General features: G+C 41.5%; 1 protein-coding gene across 2 annotated transcripts in view; it reads right to left on the reverse strand.

The window, feature by feature from the left end:
- Window positions 1–27166, reverse strand: part of elp4 (elongator acetyltransferase complex subunit 4) — a 304366-nt gene that overhangs the window by 200873 nt on the left and 76327 nt on the right. For both annotated transcript variants that reach the window (XM_080189995.1, XM_080189994.1), the window contains exons 4-5: window positions 17136–17273; window positions 7581–7723 (exon numbers count right to left, since the gene is read on the reverse strand). In XM_080189995.1, coding sequence (XP_080046121.1) covers window positions 7581–7723; window positions 17136–17273 — 281 coding nt within the window. The remainder of the gene's footprint in view (window positions 1–7580; window positions 7724–17135; window positions 17274–27166) is intronic.

Genomic DNA, 27166 nt, shown 5'->3' on the forward strand with positions numbered 1-27166 from the left:
GTCTTGAATAACTTTTTTGTTTCTGTCTTCACAGAGGAGGACGTGAATAATTTGCCGGGTGTTAGCGATGGAAAGGTGGTAGGACTGGAGGGTCTTAATGACATTACTGTTACTAGAGAGGTGGTGCGCGACAGACTGGAGGGGCTGATTGTGGACAAGTCCCCAGGACCGGATGGAATGCATCCGAGGGCTCTGAAAGAAATGGCGGAGGTTATAGTGGATGCCTTGGTGGTTATTTTCCAGACGTCGCTGGATTCCGGGGAAGTGCCGGAAGATTGGAAAACGGCTAATGTTACGCCGTTGTTTAAGAAGGGTGCCAGGCAAAAGGCGGGGAATTATAGGCCGGTTAGTTTAACGTCTGTGGTAGGTAAAATGTTAGAATCCGTCATTAAGGAGGAAATTGCGAGGCATCTTGAAGGGAATTGCTTGATAGGGCAGACGCAACACGGTTTCATTAAAGGGAAGTCGTGTCTGACAAATTTACTGGAGTTCTATGAGGATGTGTCTAGGGCGGTGGATAGAGGAGAGCCGGTGGATGTGGTCTTTCTGGATTTTCAGAAGGCGTTTGATAAGGTACCTCACAAGAGGTTACTGCAGAAGGTCAGAGGACATGGAGTTGGGGGTAGGGTGTTAGCGTGGATAGAGGATTGGTTGTCAAATAGGAGGCAGAGAGTGGGGGTCAATGGGTGCTATTCGGATTGGCGGTTGGTGACTAGTGGGGTGCCCCAGGGGTCGGTGCTGGGGCCTCAGCTATTTACCATTTATATAGATGATCTGGAGGAGGGAACCGAGTGTAGGGTGTCGAAATTTGCTGATGACACCAAGATTGGGGGAAAGGCAAATTGTGCGGAGGGTGTGGAGAGTCTGCAGAAGGATCTAGATAGGCTGGGCGAATGGGCCAGGAAATGGCAAATGGAATTTAATGTTGGCAAGTGTGAGGTGGTCCACTTTGGTAGGAAGAATGGTAGGAAGGACTATTACTTACGTGGCGAAAAACTGCATCAGGCGACGTTGCAGAGGGACCTCGGGGTCCTTGTGCATGAGTCGCAAAAACCCAGCCTGCAGGTGCAGCAGGTGGTCAGGAAGGCGAATGGGATGCTGGCCTTCATAGCGAAGGGGATTGAATATAAAAGTAGGGAGGTCTTGCTGCAGCTGTATAGGGCATTGGTGAGGCCGCAGCTGGAGTACTGTGTGCAGTTTTGGGCGCCGCACCTGCGCAAGGATATTTTGGCCTTGGAGGGAGTGCAGAGGAGGTTTACTAGGCTGATACCGGAGTTGAGGGGGTTGAGCTATGAGAGGCTGAATAAACTAGGCTTGTACTCGTTAGAGTTTAGAAGAATGAGGGGAGATCTCATTGAGACGTATAAGATGATGAATGGGATGGATAGGATAGAGGTGGAGAGACTCTTCCTGCTCAAAAAAGACAGTAGGACTAGGGGGCACAGCCTCAAGATAAAGGGGGGGCGGTTTAGAACGGAGTTGAGGAGGAACTTCTTCACTCAAAGGGTGGTGAATCTCTGGAATTCTCTGCCCGTTGAAGTGGTGGAGGCTGCCTCGCTAAATATTTTTAAGAAGCGGGTTGATGGGTTTTTGATAAGAGAGGGGATTAAGGGTTATGGGGAGAGGGCGGGAAAGTGGAACTGAGCCACGACAGATCAGCCATGATCTTATTGAATGGCGGGGCAGGCTCGAAGGGCCAGACGGCCTACTCCTGCTCCTATTTCTTATGTTCTTATGTTTCTAGCTAAGATAGATGACCAAACCTCTAGCAAAGACCTTGCAGATCATCACAGAATACAATGGCTGATATTAGAAAGAGAATTAACCAAATAAAAGCGTGAAATTTGGTCTTGCAGTATGAGATCAAATTATGATCTTTAATTAAAGATGCATCAAATCTCCAGGACCTGGGCTGTGGTAGGGCATCTTGAGATAAAATTCTAAAGAAAACTGGAGTGTGGTCAGAGATCACAATACTACCTGCAGCACAAGAGGTTACTGACCACAGGATTGCCTTTGGCACTAAAGAAAAAAAAACAATCCTGGTGTGACATAAATGAGACACTACAAAAAAGTGAACTCTACTTTTGGGATGCAAAGTTCTCCACACATCTAAATAACTCACTTCTTCACAAGCTGAGGCCAATACCCTAGCTTGCTGCATAGGAAGGTATCTCATAACAGGAAGTTTATCAATAAGTGGGTTAAGATGGCAACTAAAATTACTGCCAAATGAATAATTGGAGGCCAGGTCAGCAAAGTCCATAAAGATTTTATGACAAAGTTGCAGAATAGTTAGGGGGACCATAAACATTCATTATCAACACGTTCCCTTGCCAACCACATACCTAGCCTTTTGTCTTTCACATAGCTTCCCAAACTAAAAGTCAAATTCTTATTAAGCAAAACTGCTACCCCTCTTTCTGCTGGTCGAGAAAGAAACAAAATAACTAGCTGACTTTGTCCTTCTTAATGTTCTTGCAAAAGAGTTATGTAAACTTTCTCCATCTTAAGAAAACACAAGATCTTCTTTCTTTTAATAGGGTGATGAATTCTCTGCACGCGCTAGGAACAAATCTTTATAGTGACTATTGCCATTGCTTATTCAACCACAAAAAATACAGGATATTAGCACAGGTAAATTGGCAGTTAAAAGCACCAGGGATTTTTATGTCACACTTGGATGCACACCAAAGGATGCTCCTTCCATCCTCAGCCATAGTAGAGGAGCCGACGATACAATACAAAGTCTCTTCCCAGGATATGTAGTCTGTCTGTACCATAATAGGAGTTAAGCAAGGATTCTATAAACCCACAACACTGGAATACAAAAAATACGCACACCCATAAGTTCTAGGGGGGGTTTCTCATTACCCACTGTGAGAACCTGTTGAGCCCTATCTATCACCTTCATATTAAACCACTTGCCTACCTCCCTACAATGATGCTGCTCATTTTAATCACAATTGTAATAAAGGGTGTCTGGTGAAAAAGTCCATGGCTTTATTTATCAGGATTATAAAACCAGAAAACAGATAAAAATTGCACAGCTCTAATACCATACAACCTACACAACACATGCCTTAAAAACAGGAAGTGCATTGTAAAATGCATTCCTTGAAGTATAAATGAATGCTCCTGGGTACATTAGGATAATAGGTGAAAATTTGCTATCATGTACACTCATAGGATTGCCCCTTTCAATGTGATAAATCATGTAACAGGTTCTATTAAGAGATGGAGTTACAGGGGATACATTCAATAATTAACAAGGATTGACAAAGCACAGCAAAATATGCCTCAAACAGGATAGTCAACAAAATTTGCTTCATGGCTCAGACACAGTATTGTCCCCACCAACATGACAAAGCACAGAACAGGATCAACATGAGACAATAATTACTGGGGGCACAGTCCAGGATTAACAAGGAGCTGTGGATCAGAATTCAGAATCATTGTCTTTCACAGGTTCTAAAAAAAGCCAAAAACCTCAGCTGGATTGTTGAAAGTTCTACCAGATCCTTTGAGGGTGATCTTCAAAACAGCAGGATATTCCAGGGCATACAGAATTTCAAGAGCTTTGAAAAGATTTCTGACTTGATTGAAGTCTCTGTGTTTTTGCTGCACTGCTGCAGAGAAGTCCTAGAAGAGAACAAGATTTTTGCCTCATCATACAGCCAATTCCCACTATGCCTGCTGACCTCCAAAACTCTCTGAAGTTCCTGAAGATATGGAAATGTACAATAATTGGCTGTAAACGTTGGTTGTTCCTAGGCCTCAAGAATAGGATGCAATGCTTGCCTTCAAGCTTGATCCGCATTGCCTTCACATTGAAGTTAAAAAATTAGAAGCCTGCCTTCAAAAAAGATAGCCAGGAGCCTGCCTTTAGCTCCCTCTGGAAAACTGCTCACACTTATATTCTTTTTCTGGGCCCAATTTTCCAGATCCATAAGATAGCTGACATGCCATGCAGCTGACGCTCTAAGGGCAGCTGAATCTTGATTGAAGAAGCGGCACTTGTGACATTAAGGATTTTATCTTGTGCCTCACTGAGCCCACATTCTGCAGTTTATCCTAGTGAGCATTAAGCTTCTGTGTCAAAATACCGAGTTTGCCATCTATAACTTTGATAAAATTTGCAGTCATGTCCTGCAACACTGCTCCTTTTTATAAGAACATAAGAAATAGGAGCAGGAGTAGGCCATCTAGCCCTTCGAGCCTGCCCCGCCATTCAATAAGATCATGGCTGATCTGTCGTGGCTCAGTTCCACTTTCCCGCCCTCTCCCCATAACCCTTAATCCCCTCTCTTATCAAAAACCCATCAACCCGCTTCTTAAAAATATTTAGCGAGGCAGCCTCCACCACTTCAACGGGCAGAGAATTCCAGAGATTCACCACCCTTTGAGTGAAGAAGTTCCTCCTCAACTCCGTTCTAAACCGCCCCCCCTTTATCTTGAGGCTGTGCCCCCTAGTCCTACTGTCTTTTTTGAGCGGGAAGAGTCTCTCCACCTCTATCCTATCCATCCCATTCATCATCTTATACGTCTCAATGAGATCTCCCCTCATTCTTCTAAACTCTAACGAGTACAAGCCTAGTTTATTCAGCCTCTCCTCATAGCTCAACCCCCTCAACTCCGGCATCAGCCTAGTAAACCTCCTCTGCACTCCCTCCAAGGCCAAAATATCTTTGCGCAGGTGCAGCGCCCAAAACTGCACACAGTACTCCAGCTGCGGCCTCACCAATGCCCTATACAGCTGCAGCAAGACCTCCCTACTTTTATATTCAATCCCCCTCGCTATGAAGGCCAGCATCCCATTCGCCTTCCTGATCACATGCTGCACCTGCAAGCTGGGTTTTTGCGACTCATGCACAAGGACCCTGAGGTCCCTCTGCACCGTCGCCTGCTGCAGTTTTTCGCCATGTAAGTAATAGTCCTTCCTACCATTCTTCCTACCAAAGTGGACCACCTCACACTTGCCAACATTAAATTCCATTTGCCATTTCCTGGCCCATTCGCCCAGCCTATCTAGATCCTTCTGCAGACTCTCCACACCCTCCGCACAATTTGCCGTTCCCCCAATCTTGGTGTCATCAGCAAATTTCGACACCCTGCACTCGGTTCCCTCCTCCAGGTCATCTATATAAATGGTAAAAAGCTGAGGCCCCAGCACCGACCCCTGGGGCACTCCACTAGTCACCATCCGCCAATCCGAATAGCACCCGTTGACCCCCACTCTCTGCCTCCTATTTGACAACCAATCCTCTATCCACGCGAACACCCTACCCCCAACTCCATGTCCCTCGACCTTCTGCAATAACCTCTTGTGAGGTACTTTGTCAAACGCCTTCTGAAAATCTAGAAAGACCACATCCACTGGCTCTCCTCTATCCACCGCCCTAGACACATCCTCATAGAACTCCAGTAAATTTGTCAGACACGACTTCCCTTTAATGAAACCGTGCTGCGTCTGCTCTATCAAGCAATTCCCTTCAAGATGCCTTGCAATTTCCTCCTTAATGACGGATTCTAACATTTTACCTACCACAGACGTTAAACTAACCGGCCTATAATTCCCCGCCTTTTGCCTGGCACCCTTCTTAAACAACGGCGTAACGTTAGCCGTTTTCCAATCCTCCGGCACTTCCCCGGAATCCAGCGACGTCTGGAAAATAACCACCAAGGCATCCACTATCACCTCCGCCATTTCTTTCAGAACCCTCGGATGTATTCCATCCGGTCCTGGGGACTTGTCCACAATCAGCCCCTCCAGTCTGTCGAGCACCACTCCCCCAAAAATGTTCCAAGGACATAGCATGGAGTAAGCACTCCAGGATAAAGCAACTATGATATTAATGATCACCTTATCTGAATTAAAAGAAGAAAATTGAATGACAGAATTGCAAACAGCAGGTAGTGTGGTGGTATCATCCACTGACTAAAGTACACCAATAATCTCTTCAATGCAATTCGTGGTTGCTGTCAAATAAATAAGAAAAGATCCAGTTTACAACATGTTTTACGTGAAAGTGGAAGTGTATAAGAACTAGAAGTGACGGAAACCAAGACAAATAAAGACAAGTTGGAAATTGTGTTCGGTGAACAATGACTTTGTGACTTTTATTTACCCCCAATGCCATTTGCATTGAGTTCAACAGAAGTTAATTTTTCTGGACTCTAGTTCCACACATGTTTATGTGCAGTGTAGTTAAGTGTCTTAGGACATTTTATGCGTTAAAAGTGCTGTGCAAATGTGGGTTGTTGTTTCCATGCTTCCTACATTTGCTGAAGTTAATGCAACCTACAATGAGGTACAATAGATAGCATAGCTTTGGGATGTTGTTTGTGCCAGACAAGTTCAGATGTCTATCTGGAATCCACAGTTAAATAGTGGAAATGAATGGGATGTCTAGTTCTTCAAAAATAATTAACAAAAGTTTTTGAGACACTTGTATCATGACAAGAAATTTCTGATAATTAGTCAATTCAGATGAGTAGCCATCCTTGTATTATCTACCAAAATGTTTCTCCCCAAAATGGAGCTGATAACCAAAGAGGCAGACTGTAGTAGGATAATTAGATAAAATACAAATATACAAGCAAAGTGAAAATACTGAATGAGAGCTGTGAGGCATGCTGATCAGGTTGTACACCATGAAGTGGATTGGTGGTAAACTTTAGTAGCAACTCAATTGTTATCTGCTGCTAACAATGCCTGCTCCTCCCTGCTAATCCCTTCCACCTATTTTAAGATCTAATGAATCGGGAGTTTGCTGATCTCACAGACCAATTGGGTAAAGAACCCACACTGCCATTGTTAAGTAGCAGATGTGAGTCCAGCATACAAGAAATAAATAAAAAGGTCAGACACTGCACGAATCCTAACAAATCGCAGTTTCACCAGAGCAAAATTTTTTCTTAAGTCACACTACATTAAACACTTGAAACGAGACATTTTCAAATCAATTTTGCTCAGCTTTATGACTGGTTACAATTATATCTTGTTCCTCATCTTTTTTTATTAAGCAACTTGGTGGTCGGCTTAATCGGGTTACTTGTATGCATGTCTGCCCAGTCAAGCATGGAGCTGAACGGAATATTAACTACCCAATGATGACAAGAGAAACTGCTACACAGATCATTGCTTACAGAGTAAAATCACAAAATAAAGCTACTGCTGAGTGGTGTTTCACCTTGAAAATAAATCACATATAGTCAAACCATAAAACATTTATATGTCAATACTTGTAATAGGGTAAACATTTAAAATAAGCTCCCCTTAATGCCATGAACAGCTCTCCTCAATGCCATGAACAGCTGTATTTGGAAACAGTGAAACAAAACAGAAATAAATTAGAAATCTAACCAATGTTCTAAGAATTTTTGTACATAAGGGTAGAATTCTGTAGCGTTAACACAAAACCATTTCCAAGCAGTAAGGAATACTTGTCCAAAGTTACTTTAAATATTAAATGGTGCAGCAACTTCATCTAAGGGCTTATTTAATGGAAATTTACAGATTTGCCATTTATGCAATTTAAGCCCCTTGGTTCTCTCTGCAGCCCGGGCCAGGAACTTACCCAAGTTCAGTCACTGTTGAATCCAATGGGACTTCATCAGGTAGGAAAAAGCTGTGGCACTTGACAGAGTGCTGGAGCTCGGTACTCATTGTTTTAGATACATCATAATAATGGCCAAATCTTGAGGATGACGCCAAGGCTGTCTGTCAAGTAGAGAACACCATTTTTAAGGCCTAATAAAAATCATCCACTGACATTGAAGTGTGTTTCTGGAAACGTCACAATGAAATACTAAGAAGCAAATTTTTAGCATAAAATATAAATGCTTTATATATACACACTGAATCTTGGTGGTGTAATATCAAAGTAATGGCTTATTGCTGATTAATAACCCTTTTGGAGTAGTAAAAAAACTTAACACTTATCATAGTAAATGCGAGGTAGAACAGAGCTTTTAACATTCTTGAAAAAGAGATCTTGCAAAAGCTTTTAGTCTTTCAGTCTTTAAGGCAAACACAAGATTGCCAAATTTCAAATGATACCACAACAGTAAAGGATGCCGATTGGTTGGCGGTCAATACTGATTGGCTAAGGCATTGCAACAGAGAAGCCAATGCAAACTACAGACTCACCAAGGTGGTGCAAGGCTTGAATATATTCCTTTTGTTTGCAGAAAATAGCTCCTGTGAATGGATGTTGATTGCTTCTAGCAAACATTAAAGAGCCACATTACAGGCTTAACAGATTATCTTAAACTGATTGTTAGTGCAGTTAGTAACACACTCAGGATTATTCAACAAGTACTACCCAATTGCCTAATCACATCTAACAGGACAGGTTTTGTTTTGGGCTTTGCAAGCACTGATTGGTTGAGTACAGTCTGTACTTGGCCTACTGGTGGCACTACTGCCTCACACTGCCAGGGACCTGGGTTCGATTCCTGGCTTGAGTCAATGTCTATTCGGACTCTGAATGTTCTCCCAGTGTCTGCATGGGTTAGTTCTGGGTGTTCCAGTTTCCTCTCAGTCCAAACAATGTGCTGGTTAGGTGCATTGAGCATGCTAAATTCTCTCTCAGTGTACCTAAACAGGTGCCAAAGCATGTAGGGGGGAGCTATACAATAAATGGCAGAACAATCAGGAGTATAAATACACAGAGGGACCTGGGTGTGCAGGTCCACAGATTCTTAAAGGTGGCAACACAGGTGGAGAAGGTGGTGAAGAAGGCATATGGCATGCTTGCCTTTATTGGACAGGGCATAGAGTATAAAAGTTGGTGTATGATGTTGCAGCTATATAGAACGTTGGTTAGGCCACATTTGGAATACTGCGTCCAGTTCTGGTCGCCACACTACCAGAATGATGTGGAGGCTTTGGAGAGAGTACAGAAAAGTTTTACCAGGATGTTGCCTGATATGGAGGGTCTTAGCTATGAGGAGAGATTGGGTAAACTGAGGTTGTTCTCCCTGGAAAGACGGAGGATGAGGGGCGACCTAATAGAGGAGTATGAAATTATGAAGGGCATAGATAGGGTGAACAGTGGGAAACTTTTTTCCAGGTCAGAGGTGACAAACACAAGGGGTCACACGTTCAAGGTCGGGGGGGGCAAGGTTTAACACAGATGTCAGAGGGAGATATTTTACACAGAGGGTGGTGGGGGCCTGGAATGCACTGCCAAGCAAGGTGGTAGAGGCGTACACGCTGGGATCGTTTAAGACTTATCTGGATAGCCACATGAATAGACTGGGAATGGAGGGATACAAACAAATAGTCTAGTTGGAGGCATGAGCGGCGCAGGCTTGGAGGGCCGAAGGGCCTGTTTCCTGAGCTGTATTGTTCTTTGTTTTGTTCATGGTGGCTAGGGGATTTTCACAGCAACTTCATTGCTATGTGAATGTAAGCCTACTTGTGACTAATAATAATAAGTAACCTTTTAACTTTATCACACTGGAACTGAAATTTATACAGCACATAGCTCAATCATCTAGAAGGCAAAACACCTTTTTGGAAAGCACAACTCAGGTTGCCACTACAAATAGTAGAAGTGTGACATGGCTTACTTAACCCGTTGTTTGCATTTTTGATAAATTACTTTGGAAAGGCAGTAAGAGGGGTAGACTGGGCACTTTTCAGATCCAAAAGTAGCAACCTTTGGTCAATTTGCAAGTTTTCACAATACACACTGAATAATGATCTAACCAGGAGAGAGCTCTGATATGTTCCTATTTCTGTGCCAAGCTTGCAAAAGAGCAAATGGCTAGAGCACTGTCTACAAGATGCTTATAAGGCCAATCTTATATCATTTGGAATTATATGAATTTCACTATACGTTGACTAGTAAAAGGTAGGCTTGTGGAAGACAGCAGTGCAGAATTCATTAGCTGATTTCTCAACTTGCACATCAACAAAACACTGTTCCATGTCTAAAATGAATTTAAGCATGGGATGGAGTGCATTAAGCTGTGAAAAGAAATCCTTACACCTAGGTGAAGATTGCAAATGTATCATTTGCGTATCAGAAACATACACAGGTCTTGTGCTGCAAGATTGAAAAGTTCCTCGTCAATCTCAAATTATTCCAGTGTAGAAAAATATCTGAAAACAAATTAACAATATGCTTCTATTATGTAGTGGCTATGCCAGTGGTATTTTTCACTAACAGAATGCTGTTATCAGTCCAAAATGATGCTCTGCCTACGACACAGCTGAGCAACATCATATATGAATTTCAGTGCCGGTGTCATACCAAGTATATAGTCATACATCTTAACAACTAGACAAATCAAACAGCATGTTCCTTCAGTTGATAGTAATAGGCAATGTACAGACTGTACCCAACCAGCCCATGTGTGCAAAATTCAGAAAACAGATTGTGAAGATGTGATTTTATGATTGAGCAGTACTTGTTGAACAATCCTGAGTGTGTTAAAAGCTACATCAACAACCGATTTACAATCAGTCATAGTCATAATGTGACTCATTTATGCTTGCTAAAAGTAAAATACATTTATGAGCAGGGACTACTTTATGCAAGGGAAAGGAACATGTTCAAGCCTTGTCCCTTTCTTGAATTATCCGGAAGTTTGGGGAGCCCTTTGTTTTTTCCATGATAATGCCATGGCCAGAGATGACTTGCAAACAAATCAGCACCCTTTTCTCCTATCGCCTAAACTGTTGAGATTATTTAAAACTGGCATTCTTATCTTTGTCCAGATAAATGCAAGATAAAAAGATTCAGTTACATAACTCTCTTTTAGCAACAAAATAACCTCAGTAATGTATAAATATTAATTTAAATTTTATTTCATGGAAAGATAATTCTTTGACTAAGCTCCATTAGTATCTTGGCTGATAAAGACAGGATATGAATCAAAAACCCAAAGTGCTCAGGTTCTGAGCTGAGTTAGATAATACAAAACTGTGAGTACAGAGACTACAGTCAATGTTTCCAGAGTGGCAGACAGGAATGTCAGTCACGGTTTCCATTCACAATGAGTGTTAACAGAGGTTCAGGAAGTAGCAGTCCTGTGTAGGATTCTGAAAGATATGGACTTGAGCACAAAATCTAGGCCAAAACCTCAGCACTCTATTGAAGGAATCTTGCACTTTGAGCAATGAATTTAAACTCAGGCCCTGCCTTTCCTGTCAGGTGGTTGTGAAAGTTCCTCTGATATTCATTTCGAAAGAGAGAGAGTTTTCCCTTGTGCAGTGATCAATTTTTATTCCTCAAATCAGTATCATTAAAACAGATTTTCTGGGCTTCTACATTACAACAGTGATTAAATTCAAAGTACATAATTGGCAATATGCCATTTCTGGTCATGAGGTTATGAAAGGCGCTGCCTGAATCTCTCTTCTTAATAATCCAGTCCACCCAATTATAAAGCTCATGACCAGGATTCTCCCAAAAGTATTCTAAGTCCCCAGTTTGTGTGAAAACAGGAGTAACTTTTTTTAAGCGTGATTTTCAGAATAAATCTCCCACACACTGTGCACTGCAGAATGCCTAGCGGAATTCACTCTGAAAATCAGAGGGAGGGGCCTATACCCACCGGAGAGGTAGCAGCATAATGCTGAGTAGGCCACCACGCTTGCACCGATCTGTCAACACTGAGGCTGGCACATGGACAGTGCCCACACACCCATGCCGGCCTCCCGATCACTAGCCATCTATACAACCCCATCTATTGTCCCCAGTAGACTCCGCGCCCTCTGGCCCAGCCCAGTGGGCAATGTGAAGGTGCCCTTTGGGCATTGCCAGTTTGGCCCTGGGGCTGTGCCAGGGAGCCAGCTGGCACTACCCAGTGGGCACCCCCTTACCCCTGACCACCGGGGAGGGCCTCCATGGCCTCTGTTCCCTCCATCGGGGTTGGGCTGCCTGTTCCCTGTTTGTGGGGAGCAGTATGCTCCTGCTTGAGTGGAACACTCCTGAAAGGTTGGGTGGGGGGGATTTAAATATTGAAATCAGCTCCATGCCAAATTCCGGTATGGAGCTGATGATGCTACAAATCTTGGCCCGCGAAACAGCCTCCGCTGATGTCTCCCAGTGTGTTGCGCTTCTGGAGCAGTGCAGCAGGCTGGGAGAATCATCCCCACATGTTTGACAGAGTTGCGATGCACCTTCTAGTTCAATAATTCACTGGCAGTTATTGTCCAGGCTTACACAAAATATAGAGAGGTCTCGTGGCACAGTAGGTAGGTCCCTACCTCTGAATCACAAGGTCAGGGTTCAAGTTCCATTCCAGGACTTGATGACCGAGGAAGTTGTGTTCATAACCTAGCTAAATGGGTTGATCAGAAACCAGAAAATTATTTGAAAACACAATGGCAGGTGGTAAAAGAGTGGGAGAGATTCCTGGTCAGCCATGTGATGCAAAGAAAGTTGGAGCCTCTACCATAACTATCCAAGCTCCAGACTACAGCATGCATGCAAAAAGTATGTGGTACAACAGTGTCTCCGAGTGAAGTGCAACACACCACCACTGCACGAGTATAGACATTAGGGCAAGGCATCAGGGGTGGCTGGTGCCTGTGGAATCAACAGGCTTTTTAAAAGGTAACTGGCAAAATTGACAAAACTAAAATAAAGCTAATACAAGAGTGATGCATAATGTATCGATTTTAAAAACAAGAATAGTACTTTTGTGTGACAAGGAATGTTCTGCCCTGCTTTATCTATGCATTGCTTTATAATTATTTTAATTAACAGACTGCAATATGCGAGAATAATTAATTATTTCAACAATATCTTTACAATTGTTTTATGAAGTTATTAACAATAGTGCCCACTGAATTCACATTTGTTTAAACATTCTTGCAGCATCAATATAGAACGCAGACCCATGCCTGTCAGCAAGAAATGCTGTTGTAAACACATCCTAGGAGGGAATTTATTGTTGGACAAGTGATGAAACCAACTTATACAGGGGTTGTCTTTTGGTCTGTATAATCTAGTCTTTATCTGGATTACCCATCACAATGTTTTTATTGCATTCTCTGCTAGAGCTCATCTTTTCATTGTGTACATCCTAGTCTCCTTAACATTTTAGCAAGGCCCTGACTAACTGAACTTTGATCTGATGTCTTCATTCAGGAAAGCACCAGGTAGTCTATTTCAGATGCAAATCCTCACTGAGGCCCCGGTAGTGTTTTCTAAGACAGCAAAGAGAAGAAACAAGAAGTTTCCAGAGGATCCCAGGGCACACTGGTGTCTTTAATCCACGACGCTGTATGGATTAAGGTGGGGGATAACCTTTTTTTTTAAATTCACAAGAAAGAGTATTGCTTCTACAAGCTGGGTGGAGACAGATCTTACTATAATAAAACAGTAAGCAATAAAAGCGTGGTCTGTGTCAGGGAATTGTGAATAGGCCTCGCTTTACAAATTCCCAGGCCCAGTGGGAAGCTTGCTAAGGCCTACCTGAACCAACTAAGTGTGAGTAATCTGGCTTAGTTGAATAGCTAGGGGAAAGCTTTTTCTTCTCAGAAGTTGCAAAGTTGATCAAATTTATTTTTGAAGGCAACTACAACTTGTGCTTATCCCCCTCATTGCTTAAGGATGGATAGACTGGTAGAGAGGAACAGGCAGAAACTGTCAGATAGCAGACTGCTGGCTTTCAGTCTACTGTCTGCTGTTAAATGTTTCTAATTGCAACACTAATGTGTTAGAAATCTCAGATTCAAGATGAACCTAGGCAGAAAATTGATTTCATGCTGTGACAGCTTATATATTGCCCAAAGTACACAAACATGTAATTGAGAGGCTTTTGCATCCCACAATTTTGTTTACAGATGAATTGCGGTTACTTTAGTAACCTTGGAAAAAGGGACTTTTCGGTTTTTAAGAACTCCTGTAGCGTACACTACTCGTGAGCATGTTTCTGCTTGCATTATATAGCCATCTGCAAGATAATGTACAGTGTCATTGCAATAAATGCCAATGAATCATTCAGTTTCAAGGGTTATTTAAATTTAAGCCGTGACATTGCTTCTGATTTATGCAGCAATCTGTTGAAATAACTGAGACTTACAAGCATGGAAGAACTAGCTGGTGGGCCTTAAGGGGGCTATTGAGCCTGCGGTCATTTTATGTCACTTGTACGTTATCTCCACAATGATTAGATTGCTATGACAATGAAGCTGATACATTCTCAAGTGCTTTCTTTACTCATTTAGCACATGGATAAGCAAGTCAATTGCTTGATTCAGTGCTTTCCAATTGACAGATCATACTCACTCTGTCAAATCTTGTTCAACCATATTTGATTCTGTATTGGGTTCTTTTTGTCTTCTGGCAGTATTGAGATTTTTGATGAAATGCATGCAAACACACCAATATATTTTCCACGTTTTAACTCTTTGTCTATGTCAGACAACTTCTCATAAAATATTAACCATCCCAGGAACAAACTGAAAGATCCATCTGCGTCAAACCGCTCAAGTGCATTTAAATGCACCTCTGAAGCATAGAGAAACGTTAGAGACAATTACACACTGCAGCTGCAAAAACACTTGATTTTGATCGAGCGGTTTAAATTAGTGGTGGGTTGGGCAATGATCATTATGAATTGGTTAAGGTAAATGCAATAATCTGTATATTATTCAGGCAATCTGTAAAATCTTGCTTCAAAGTTAAGGAAATTAGGAACATAAAATTAATCCATCACCATCTTAAAATTCTGGTGACATTATGAACACCATTCCTTCTATTTTTCTTGGATTGGCAGGGTGACTTATTTAAGTACTCAACTTCTTTAATGTTGTTTTGTGCAGTCATGCATGTGCAGTAACTTGTAGGTGCCCAATTGTGCATGGGAATTTGTCATGTTGCTGTGTGTTTGCGGGGTTCAAGGGGAACATTGATCATGAGGCTCAATTCCAATTATATAGATGAAGATGGTGAACGGGAGGATGAACTCCCCCATTTTATGTCACCTTAGAGGGAATTCTGCACATGTCTGTTCCCAGGCTTTAAGCATAAAGCATCACTATGAGGCACTACTGAGAGATAGTAGATAGTAGATGATTATGCAGGCCTTCCTCCTGAGAACATTCAGGATTGTGTGTCAATTAAGTGGAAAGCATTTTTCTATTAACTATTCGATATTTCAAAATGAACTTCATTAATTCAATTATCCACTTTGAAATTGCTGAAAATCTTGTGGTGTACCTAGCACTCTTCGAGTGCTCAAGTCCTGTGTGCCCCAGCATTTAATACATAAAAAAAATTATTCGCTTATAAACTTGAATGAAACATTTTAGTTTATTCGTACTGGTGTATTAATAGATCTGAATAAGATGGATTATTTGGTTGAGAAAGATTTTTTTTATGTTAATACAGCAAGAAACCAAAAGCTATTTACATTTGAATAGAGCTTGTAGAAGCAGCTCTCCTCTGCTAAATATGTACCAGTAACTTCACACTGTGAAATGGACTACAGCCAAAGCAGAGCAGGGATCAAATGTGACCTTGGGAACAAATTACAAGTTTGTCTTATAAATACTACAATAAAAAAAAAGTATTTTTAATCACGAATTTTGCACATTTCTATAAGTTCTGCTTTGCTTTCCATCAGCTTCGAGAGATTGGGTGCATAATGGTTTTTAATATCCTGATCTATGATCTTGGAAGATTTCTTACCAATCTTATAATCTAGTTTATTTAGCCTTATTAACACAACAATGCACTGTAAAGTGAAATTAAATGATGAATTCAAATATGTGGAATACATTAACCTTTAACACTTTGACTCATTTTATCCTTAGCACTAAAAGGAATTCATTCCATTGTTGCCACACAAAGTTAGAATGAAAGGCATCGGCATACATTTACTTGTCGCTTTCAACTTTTCCTCAATAGAGAATCCCAAGTGTAGAATATGGATTTCCTAACAGGCTGGCTCCGAATGAACTTCAAACTTCATCTGGTTAGAATTAGCAACTATAAAATAGTTACATGACTTCTTTACCAATGGGGTTGGTGGGCACTATCAAAGAGTTTTGCACCAGTGCACATCTGATCAATTGTACCAGAGTGCTCTCTTGTTTAGAAAACATTTTAAAGTGATAAGAACTTGTTGCTTGAGGAAGAAAATTGGTCTGGTCATAGCTGGAAATAATAAACAATGACAAGTGAGTAAAACTCCCTACCGATGATCCAAATAGTTTTATAGAATTTGAGCTATACAGGTCAGAAGATTAAGGTTCAAATTTCTAGCCTGTGCTGACTTTGTGATCATTTTTTAGACTCATTCATGGGATATTAGTGCTTCTGGCACTGGCATTTATTTTCCTTGAGAAGCTGGTGGTGAGCTGTGTTCTTAAGTCCCTGCAGTCCTTGTAGTTAGGTACTTCCACAGTGCTGTTAGGGAGAAAAATACAGCCAGATTTGGAAGAGAAATATTTGCCTGAAGTTTTCCCCCTTTTGGTCTCATATTTGCTAACAACTGGTCCTTCCCAGGAAGACAAGACTGGGCTCAGCTATAATGATCTGCCCCCACCAACGCGATGTCGTCTGATCATGTATTAAGATTAGTCAACTGATTAAGACAAAAGAAAGGAGAGTGGGTTGTTGGTGTTGTTGGGACAGTACCATGCCAACAGTCAACGTATTTTCAATGAGCCAAAACCTGCACCATGAAAATAAAGCACATTTTCTACAGATCATGTGGAATTGATCATTTTCATTATTGTTTCATAGCTTTCCAAATCAACAATTTCACAAGAAACCTGATTCCCAGTTATAATGGTCTGACTGGCTTCACATTTCAAATAGTTGACAGCAGGTCCCACAGAGAATACAAATTTTACTGCAATCTTTAAAATGATTAAGTCACAGAATAACATTATTCATCTTTAAGGTTATTCAGAGAGAAGAATCAGATATAGAGAAAACAGTTTGTGTGTATTTGAAAGAAAAGTCAATAAAAAGGTTACTTAAAATTAAAAGTGCAAAGCCATAAAAGAGCAAATGTATATAAACCAGAAGATAAATCAATTTGCAATTTCCACTTATGTTTCTATATTTTCATGGTAAAGGCATGTCTTGTAGACGTTATCAAAGTTATTTTTCGATTAATTTTGTATGGTTATGCTTTAAAGAAAGGCAGGATTATACCTGTATTTTGGGCAAGTTCTGGTATCGCCACGCTATTGTCATGGAATTCTGGGATGCAGTGGTAGTGGTATTATCTTCTGTCCCTTTGATAGCTTCATCGATCTCTATTACATCATCAAGCAAGGGTGCAGGAAGCTCCTATTCACATCAAAATGAGAATGATTTAATTTCAAAGGATATTTATTTTGTGACACAATAAACTGAAAAAGCTCCAAGGGAGAAAAAGCTGTAATTGGAAGTCAAAGTAAATTTTACCAGAACTTGAAACTGAGGGTGTAGAATGAGGTCAAAGTCCAATAATGCACGACCAAACTGTGTGCACAATTTCAAGTTCCTTCTATTAATGGTTTGGATATTCAATGTCAATAAATAAACTATTATTTATTCAGAAATGAAAAATCTACATGGCATGAAAATTGTGTTTTTTTCCACGTACTAAAACATTATGTAAAACTGGTGCAGATACTTTGTTTTGAAATTTGAGAGAAAAAAGGTGACATATTGACTTAAATTTCTGTATCTTGTAATTTGAAACAGTCCAAAGAAGTTCTTTCATCCTAAGAAAGCAAGCTATTGTCTTCAAAGTAACACAAATTAACACCTGCAATGTTTTTCAGGCAGTGTTATCGTCATTAAGCTTGATTATCCAAATGCCAATCAGTGATCTTTGCAGATCACTTTTCTGGCAGAGATCATTAGGACAATTCCTACTTAAACACTCACCTAACTCCCACGGCTGGTCATTGTTTCAGCTTTTGCTATTGACATAATGAGTGACACCTGTTGCTGTCTCCTTGTGGTGCATCAGCACAATGCAACATTTGCAGAAAGAAATCTCAAGAGTGGACAAACTATTTCACACCAGTCACCTTTAATATGACAATAAGAATGAATCCAGCATCCCCTCTGACATTACAACTTTGTACAAATTCATCTGTGATAATATATTTGCACTGACAAAGCACCAAATAATTGGGTACGTTCCTCTACTATCTGAATGACATATCTTAATGAAAAATAAATCACATACAGAGTCAAGTAAAACAGTAAAAAAAATGAAATAATGTTGACAGAAAACAATTTATTGGACTAATAATTATAATAACAACCATTGCATTTTAAAAATAATTGCATAAACTGCTTTGAAGCATTTTGAACTGACATGATGTATAAATGCTTCTGTATTGTTGAAAAACAGAGACATGCTTTCAAAGCTTTTCATCAAGACAGCTCACAAGATAAAGCAACAGTAAAGGGAATAACAATTTATATTGCATGAGAAGTGTGCTGATTGACCAGCAAGCAAACTCCAATTGAAAGAGTCGTTGCCATGGAGAGTGCAACAGAGAATAATCAACTGCCAAGCCCTTGTACAAATTCAATCCAGGCAGGTCAACTGATTGGTCAAGATATTCCTACAGGAAATAAACTACGTAATGACCACTTCCCAAACCTTGTTTAGTTGAAAAAAGCACAATGCACGGACATGTTCTTTCTGTCTGCAAAGGACAAGGCACTGCGTGAGAATATATGTAGCTTTCAGCTTTGTAAGTGAGCCACGCTGCAAGCCCAAATGATAATCTTAAAGCGATTTTCAGTGTAATCTTAGCACAATCAGGATTGTTTAGCAAGTGTTGTCAGATTGTGGAATCACATATAATGTTGGACACCATGGTCCTGATTTTACCAGCATGGCAGCCTGAGGTTCGTAAGAACGCGCCCGAGGCCAACAGGGAATGCCATTTTCTGAACCTAGACCGCCCCGATTTCAGGGTTGCCATGCTGGTAAAATCAGGGCCTATGTTTTGAGATTTGCAAGCACAGGCTGGGAAGGTATGGTTTGCTTTTTGCAGACAGTTGAAGGGACATGCTGTTTGACATGATCTGTTAGTCATTGGGACATGTGGTGTTCTGCAGGATGCTGCTGTGAAGTCAAAAAGACAGTCTACCTATCAGTGTTGTGGTGTATGAATTTGTACGTGATAACAGGTAAGTAGGCCATACGTCCCAACGATTGACATATGAAACAGCACATCCCTTTGACTGCTTGCAACAGGTAAAGTACTGACTGTACCCAAACCAGCCCATGCTTACAAAACTCAACAATAAGGGCGGGATTTTCCAGCCACGCTCACTCCAAGGCCGGAAAGTCCTGCAAGAGGTCAATGGATTTTTGCATGGTCCTATGCCACCTGCTATGATTCCCATGGTGGGCACATGGGAAAATTCTGCCCATACCATCCAACATTAGATATGATTCCGCAATTGGACAGCACTTGCTAAACAAGCCTGATTTTCAGAATTATACTGAAAACCAATTCAAGAATATCAGTTAAGTTTGCCATTGGCTCACATAAGCATGATAGAAGCCACATGTATTCTCACACAGGGCCTGTCCTTCCTCGACCCAAGGATCCACACGTCCACCTCCAACTAAACAAGGATTGGGCCCAGCCATTCCCTGGTTCATTCCCTATGCTAGTGCCTTAATCCATCAGAGTCGACTTGCCTGGTTCGACTTTGAACTTGGGCATGACAGTTGACTTTCCATGGCAGCACCTCTACCTGTTGAAATCTACTTATTGGAGAGACAGCTTTCTCTTCTTATGCGTTATAAATTTTTGTTCCCTTTATTGTTGGTTTATCTAGTGAGTTGTCCTAATGAGTGCAAGACAAAAAGCTTTGATAGCATGACTTTTTTAAAAGCAAATTTCAAGTTTTGTACAATCAAACAACTATATTAACACTTCTATGGTTGAAGTAGCATAACTAGTAAAAAGCATTAAAATAAGTTAGTCAACAAAATTCTGAAAAAACCTCAGAAAAAAAGAATATAAATTAGATATTTAATTAATTGCTTTAGGCTGCAGTTATTCTGGTACTTTTACAGCCACACAAAAGGGTTTTGGCAAAAGTGATTTTGTAACAGCATAACTGGATCCCAATGTACCAAAGCCAATCAATAAAGATCTCTCTTCCAGCTCACGGGGGAGCTGTGTCATGTCATTTGGGCATGGCACTATATGAAGTACAATTGCAATGAGAAGCTGGGCTTAAAAAAAAGCTCAGGCAGTTTATTGAACCTCCAAGGCACTCTAAAACTTACTTTTGACAAAATATGACGAGTAATCTGCAATATCTCCAACTGAGATTTGCACACTCTAGCTGATGGTCTGAGGCCAACAATGTAATATAAGATGCAGACCTAATTTTGCAATTACCTTACTTGAATCTAAATTCATACAGTAACCTGCTTACATCATTTTGTTTTGACAGAAGGAAATCACAGCCATTGTTACAATCTGACCCTTCTTACAAGCTGAATTCTCCAGAGTATAATAAAACCCAAGGTACCCCCATCCCACAGTTAATGAGGCTTAACCTCACACCCTTCTAAGCTAGCTTAATTGCTCATGCATTAAGCCAAGTAAAGACATCACATAGCATTCTATTCTATTTACAATAAAGGAGTAAAGACTTAGATTATGTAGGAGCTAAACTTCGATCATTGGCTCATCAGTAAGGGTAATCCATACTTCATAAGAAGCACTACTGAGAAAAGCACTTTCATCCTCACAGCCATCCACTTTTAGCTTTTGAGTAATGAATGTGTAAAAGACCTTTCAATTACCAGTCAATCTGGATAAGTCTTGTAAAAATTGCAATTCATCAAATTGGGTGAGATTCAAAGTAAGTGCTAACTTCAGTAAATATGTTTACTGAAATGTAATTTAGTGAATTTTAGTGCTGTGTTGGTTTGTGACCACCTGGCTGAATTCCTTCTTCCACTCCAAAATAATACATACTTATCTATAACAAAATTTAAAAAGTTTTATGCATCACAGCTATCAAATTTTTTCATTATAAGTTTTTTGTCATTCGTTTTATAACAGGCATTTATAATCAAAAAGGATAATCCCTGCAAAAGAACAGTGATTGTACTTAATTTGCTGCAAGCATTTTAGAACGGCCTTGGGTCGTGAAAGATACTATATAAATGTAAGTCTATCTTTCCTACACCACCATCAGAAATAACAAGGAACACGTAGGACAATTCTTCATTGATGGATTCTAAAATAAGTTACATAGAGTCACAAAAGTATATGGAACAGGCTCCGAGTTGTTGGATAAGCATTTAAGATAATGGCCTGATTTTAGTTGGTGGAGAAGTGACAACACTAGGTGCTGATCTCAAGGGAAGTTGCTTACAGAGACCTAGTGATTCACATAGCATGGATTTTTCCATTTCTCACTTTTGTTTGTATCTGGCATCAACCGAAACATAGAAACTCAGAGTACGAGTAAGCCACCTGGCCCTTTGAGTCTGTACCCCACTACTCACTGTGACTGTGGCTGATCCTTGATCTCAGTGCCACTTCCTGCTTCCTCCCATAACCCTTGATGCCATTAAAACCTAAAGAAAATCTATTTCTTTCTTGAATAGTCAGTGACCTAGCCTCCACAACCTTCTATGGTAGAGAATTCCACGGATTCACTACTCTTTGGATGCAGAAATATTTCTTCATCTCAGTCCTAAGTGGGCAGCACGGTGGTATAGTGGTTAGCACTACTGTCTCAAGGATCCTGTTTCAACTCCTGGTTTGGGTCACCATCTGTGTGGAGTCTGCGCGTTCCCCATGTCTGCGTGGGTTTCCTCCCACTGTCTGAAAGACATGTTGGTTATGTGCATTGGCATGCTAAATTCTCCCTCTGTGTATCTGAATGGAGTCTCTGTGTAATTGTGTTGGAGTGTGGTGAATAGGGGATTTTCATAGTAAGTTCATTGCGGTGTTGATGTAAGGCTACTTATGACTAATAAACAAACTTTAACTTTAAATGGTCTACTCCATATCCTGAGACTGTGTCCCTTGGTTCTAGATTCCCCAACCAGGGAAAACATTCTTCCTACATCTAGTCTACCCAGCTCTTTTAGGATTTGAAATATTTCAATCAAATCTTCTCTTAACCTTCTAAACTCTCATGAATACAGGGCCAGTTGAACTAACCTCTTCTCATAGAATAGTCCTGCTAACCCCGCTGTCAACCTAGGGAGTGAATCGTAGAATCGCGACAGTGCAGAAGGCAGCCATTTGGCCCATTAAGCCTGTACTGACAACAATCTCACCCACACTCTACTCCAGGAACCACACATATTTACCCACTAATCCCTCTGACACGAAGAGGCAATTCATCATGACCAGTCAACCTAAACCACACATCTTTAGAATGGAGAGAATCTCCTGGTATTCAGCAACAGTGACATCATCAAACAGGGTAAGCAGCCAATAAGACTGAAGTATTCAACATAGGCAGTAAAAAGCTCCAACACAAAAGCATTATACTGCAAATCCTGGAAATCTGAAATAAAATCAGAAAATACTGGAAATGCTCAGGTCAGGTAGCATTTGGTGAAAGAAACAGAGTTAAAGTTTCAGATCGATGGCACATCATCAGCACTGAGGAAAAATAGAAACGTAATGGGTTTTGAGCAAGTAAAAGGAAAGGAAAGAACAAAAGTGAAGGCTATAAATGGGGTGGAGTGCAGGAGAGATTAAATAAGATTTCATGATACAAAACACAAAAGGAATGGTAATAGGTAAAGCAAAGAAACAAAAGATGTGACAAGCAAAGTGTGAAGGGCTCATGGCTGCTGTCCGAATGCAACATGTAGGAAGCAAGAGAGAAAAAAAAATGAGACAAAGCTGAACTAGCAAAAACACATGAAATAAAACGGAGGCAGACGTTGGTCAAAAATTGTTGAACTCAATGTTGAGTCCAAGAAGCTATACAATGCTGAGCCAAAATAAATCCTGCTCCTCAAGCTAGTGCTGCGCTTCAGTGGAATACTTTCGACTTGTGGTTTTCAAACTCCTTTTCTGGCAACTCACTTTTACAAAATGGCTGCCCCTCACAACCCTGCAGTACTACTGCTGCAGTTGCAATCTAAACAGGATTTATTGTACATTTAAAAATACACCTTATTACATATTCCTTTCATAAAGTGCAAATTTCTTGAATTGTGTCAGATAATACTAAGCTTTTCCTCCTCATGCTCCTCATATGTAATCATCTGACTTGAGAGATCCTCATTGCAATACTGCCTTCAAGGCACACTGCCTTCAACAAATTGAAAAGGACCACAGAACATCTCGCAATATTTTGAATACATTGATCAGATCATTTCTCTGATTGTTGGAATGCATAGAGTTTTACAGTATAGAGGTTTACAGTATGGAAACAGGTCCTTTGGCCCAATTTGTCCATGCTGTCCCATATCTACTACAAAGTTAGTTCCAACAGCTCGCATTTGGCCCATATCCCTCTACACCTGTCTAAATGCTTTTTAAAAAGACAAAAGATTGTACCCACCTCCACTACTGTCTCTGGCAGCTCGTTCCAGACAACCACCACCCGCTGAATGGATCTCTCACAATGCTTTGAACACACTGGTCATGTTCAAAACAGTGTGCACAAAACACAGAGCACCAACACCTCTACTTTCTCAGGAGACTAAGGACATTCAGCACATCCGCTACGACTCTCACCAACCTTTACAGATGCGCCATAGAAAGCATTCTTTCTGGTTGTATTATGGCTTGGTACAGCTCCTGCTCTGTCCAAAACTACAACAAACTACAAAGGATTGTGAACGAAGCCCAGTCCATCTCACAAATCAGCCTCCCATCCATTAACACTGTCTACACTTCCCACTGTCTCGGAAAAGTAGCCAGCAAAATCAAGGACCCCATGCACCCCGGACATTCTCTCTTCCACCTTCTTCTGTTAGGCAAAAGGTACAAAAGTCTGAGGACACGTACCAGCTGACTCAAGAACAGCTTCTTCCCTGCTGCCAGACTTTTGAATGGACTTACCTTGCATTAAGCTGATCTTTCTCTACACTCTAGCTACGACTGCAACATTACATTCTGCACTCTCTCCTTTCCTTCTCAATGTGGGATATGCTTTGTCCAGATAGCACGCAAAAAACAATGCTTTTCACTGTATATCAATACCTGTGACAAAAGCAAATCAAATTATCCTGCTTTTCTCATGAAAAGGACCACAGAACATCCTGCTTTTTTATTAAATCAGGGTGCCCAGTGACCCATTTTCAACTTCCCCACAACCCACAAGTGGGTCATGACCCCCCACTTTGAAAAAGCCTGATGTAGACCTCCAGGGACAAAGCTCAGGGTAGGTGCAAGGTGGAGAATTGAAACGATGAGTGACAGGAAGTTCGGGGTCATGTTTGCGGACAGTATGGGCGTACTCGCAAAGCAGTCACCCAGTCTATTTTTGGTCTCTCCTGTGTAGAGCAAACCATATCACAAACAGCGAATGCAGTATGCTAAAACAAGTAAATCATTGTTTCATTTGGAATAAGAACATAAGAACATAAGAAATAGGAGCAGGAGTAGGCCATCTAGCCCTTCGAGCCTGCCCCGCCATTCAATAAGATCATGGCTGATCTGTTGTGGCTCAGTTCCACTTTCCCGCCCTCTCCCCATAACCCTTAATCCCCTCTCTTATCAAAAACCCATCAACCCGCTTCTTAAAAATATTTAGCGAGGCAGCCTCCACCACTTCAACGGGCAGAGAATTCCAGAGATTCACCACCCTTTGAGTGAAGAAGTTCCTCCTCAACTCCGTTCTAAACCGCCTCCCCTTTATCTTGAGGCTGTGCCCCCTAGTCCTACTGTGTTTTTTGAGCGGGAAGAGTCTCTCCACCTCTATCCTATCCATCCCATTCATCATCTTATACGTCTCAATGAGATCTCCCCTCATTCTTCTAAACTCTAACGAGTACAAGCCTAGTTTATTCAGCCTCTCCTCATAGCTCAATCCCCTCAACTCCGGTATCAGCCTAGTAAACCTCCTCTGCACTCCCTCCAGGGCCAAAATATCCTTGCGCAGGTGCGGCGCCCAAAACTGCACACAGTACTCCAGCTGCGGCCTCACCAATGCCCTATACAGCTGCAGCAAGACCTCCCTACTTTTATATTCAATCCCCCTCGCTATGAAGGCCAGCATCCCATTCGCCTTCCTGACCACCTGCTGCACCTGCAAGCTGGGTTTTTGCGACTCATGCACAAGGACCCCGAGGTCCCTCTGCACCGTCGCCTGCTGCAGTTTTTCGCCACGTAAGTAATAGTCCTTCCTACCATTCTTCCTACCAAAGTGGACCACCTCACACTTGCCAACATTAAATTCCATTTGCCATTTCCTGGCCCATTCGCCCAGCCTATCTAGATCCTTCTGCAGACTCTCCACACCCTCCGCACAATTTGCCTTTCCCCCAATCTTGGTGTCATCAGCAAATTTTGACACCCTGCACTCGGTTCCCTCCTCCAGATCATCTATATAAATGGTAAATAGCTGAGGCCCCAGCACCGACCCCTGGGGCACCCCACTAGTCACCAACCGCCAATCCGAATAGCACCCGTTGACCCCCACTCTCTGCCTCCTATTTGACAACCAATCCTCTATCCACGCTAACACCCTACCCCCAACTCCATGTCCCCTGACCTTCTGCAATAACCTCTTGTGAGGTACCTTGTCAAACGCCTTCTGAAAATCCAGAAAGACCACATCCACCGGCTCTCCTCTATCCACTGCCCTAGACACATCCTCATAGAACTCCAGTAAATTTGTCAGACACGACTTCCCTTTAATGAAACCGTGTTGCGTCCGCCCTATCAAGCAATTCCCTTCAAGATGCCTCGCAATTTCCTCCTTAATGACGGATTCTAACATTTTACCTCCCACATGAGTGATTGGAACTTTGGATGGTGACAAGAGAGTCAATAAAATGACAGGTCTTGCATCCCCTGTACTAATATGGTTAAGTGCTATAAGAAAGAAAAGGGGGGCGTGGTGGTGGTGGGTTGGGGTGACAGAGGAGTGGGCCAGGGTTTCGCGGTGGCAATGATCCCTTCTGATTTGTTGGTTGAGAGAAAGGAAGACATATTGAAAGCCTGAATATGGAAGGTTGCATTGTGTGGACACATTTGAAAGAAACACTAGGAGAATGGAAGACACTACTTACAGGAAGCAGGATAGCTGTGGACTTTTGGTGAATATTAGTTGATATTAGCCTATCTGCAGAAATGGAGACAAGAGAAGTTCAGGGAGAGAAGAGTCAGTGAGAGGAAGGTGGAAATTGGAAGACCAGGCAGGAGTGTGAATATAGTCATCAACATACCTGAAAAAAGATGCAGGATGAGGTGTGAGTAGGACTGGATTAAAGACTGCTCCACTTTTCAAACAAAAGCAGGCATTGCTAGGACCTAGAAGGAAGTAAGTGGAGTTGAAGAAGTTGTTCAATGCGAGAACACGTTCAGCCAGATGGAGGAGAGTGGTGGTAGATGGTGTCTGATGGGGCTTCTGCTCAAGGAATAAGCGGAGAGCTCTCAGGTTGTCCTGGTGGGAGATAGTGGTACAGGTGATTGGATATTCATGATGAAGAGAAGACAATTAGAGTGAGAAAATGGGAAAATGAAGAAGAAACAATGGAAGAGTCTAGGGTTCTCAAAAATAAGTTGTGGGGCAAGAAAAGATTAAAATAATGGGTCAACGAGGGGAGTTTTATTTATGGAGTTTGGAAAAGAGGTAGTAGTGGGGTTGTGTGTCTATGAGTTTGAAGGCTTCGGAGCAAAATCTTTAGATGATATCAGGTCAGTGACAGCCCTGGATGCAATAGCTTGGTGTTTGGTAATGGAGTCTTGGTCCAGGTTGAGGCCAGAACAAGTGTCAGAGAGTTGGTGTCAAGCCCTTGGTAAGTCAGTAATCCATACAACAATTCCACCTGTGTCAGCAGATTTGATGGCAATGTAAAGGTACGGCTTGAGAGAACAGAATTCAGATGGGACTAGATTGGAGTGACTAAGTAGAGCAGAGAAATTAAGATGGCCAAAATCATACTAGCAGTTTTAATAAAAAGATCTAGAGAAGCTAAGAGGCCAGAGTGAGGATTCCAGGTGAAGGGAGAACATTGGAGATGGGTAAAGGGTCTGCTAAGCTGAAGGAAGACT

This window comes from Carcharhinus amblyrhynchos, chromosome 6, assembly GCF_965287045.1.
Source record: "Carcharhinus amblyrhynchos chromosome 6, sCarAmb.v2.hapA, whole genome shotgun sequence".
Classification (NCBI taxonomy): Eukaryota; Metazoa; Chordata; class Chondrichthyes; order Carcharhiniformes; family Carcharhinidae; genus Carcharhinus; species Carcharhinus amblyrhynchos.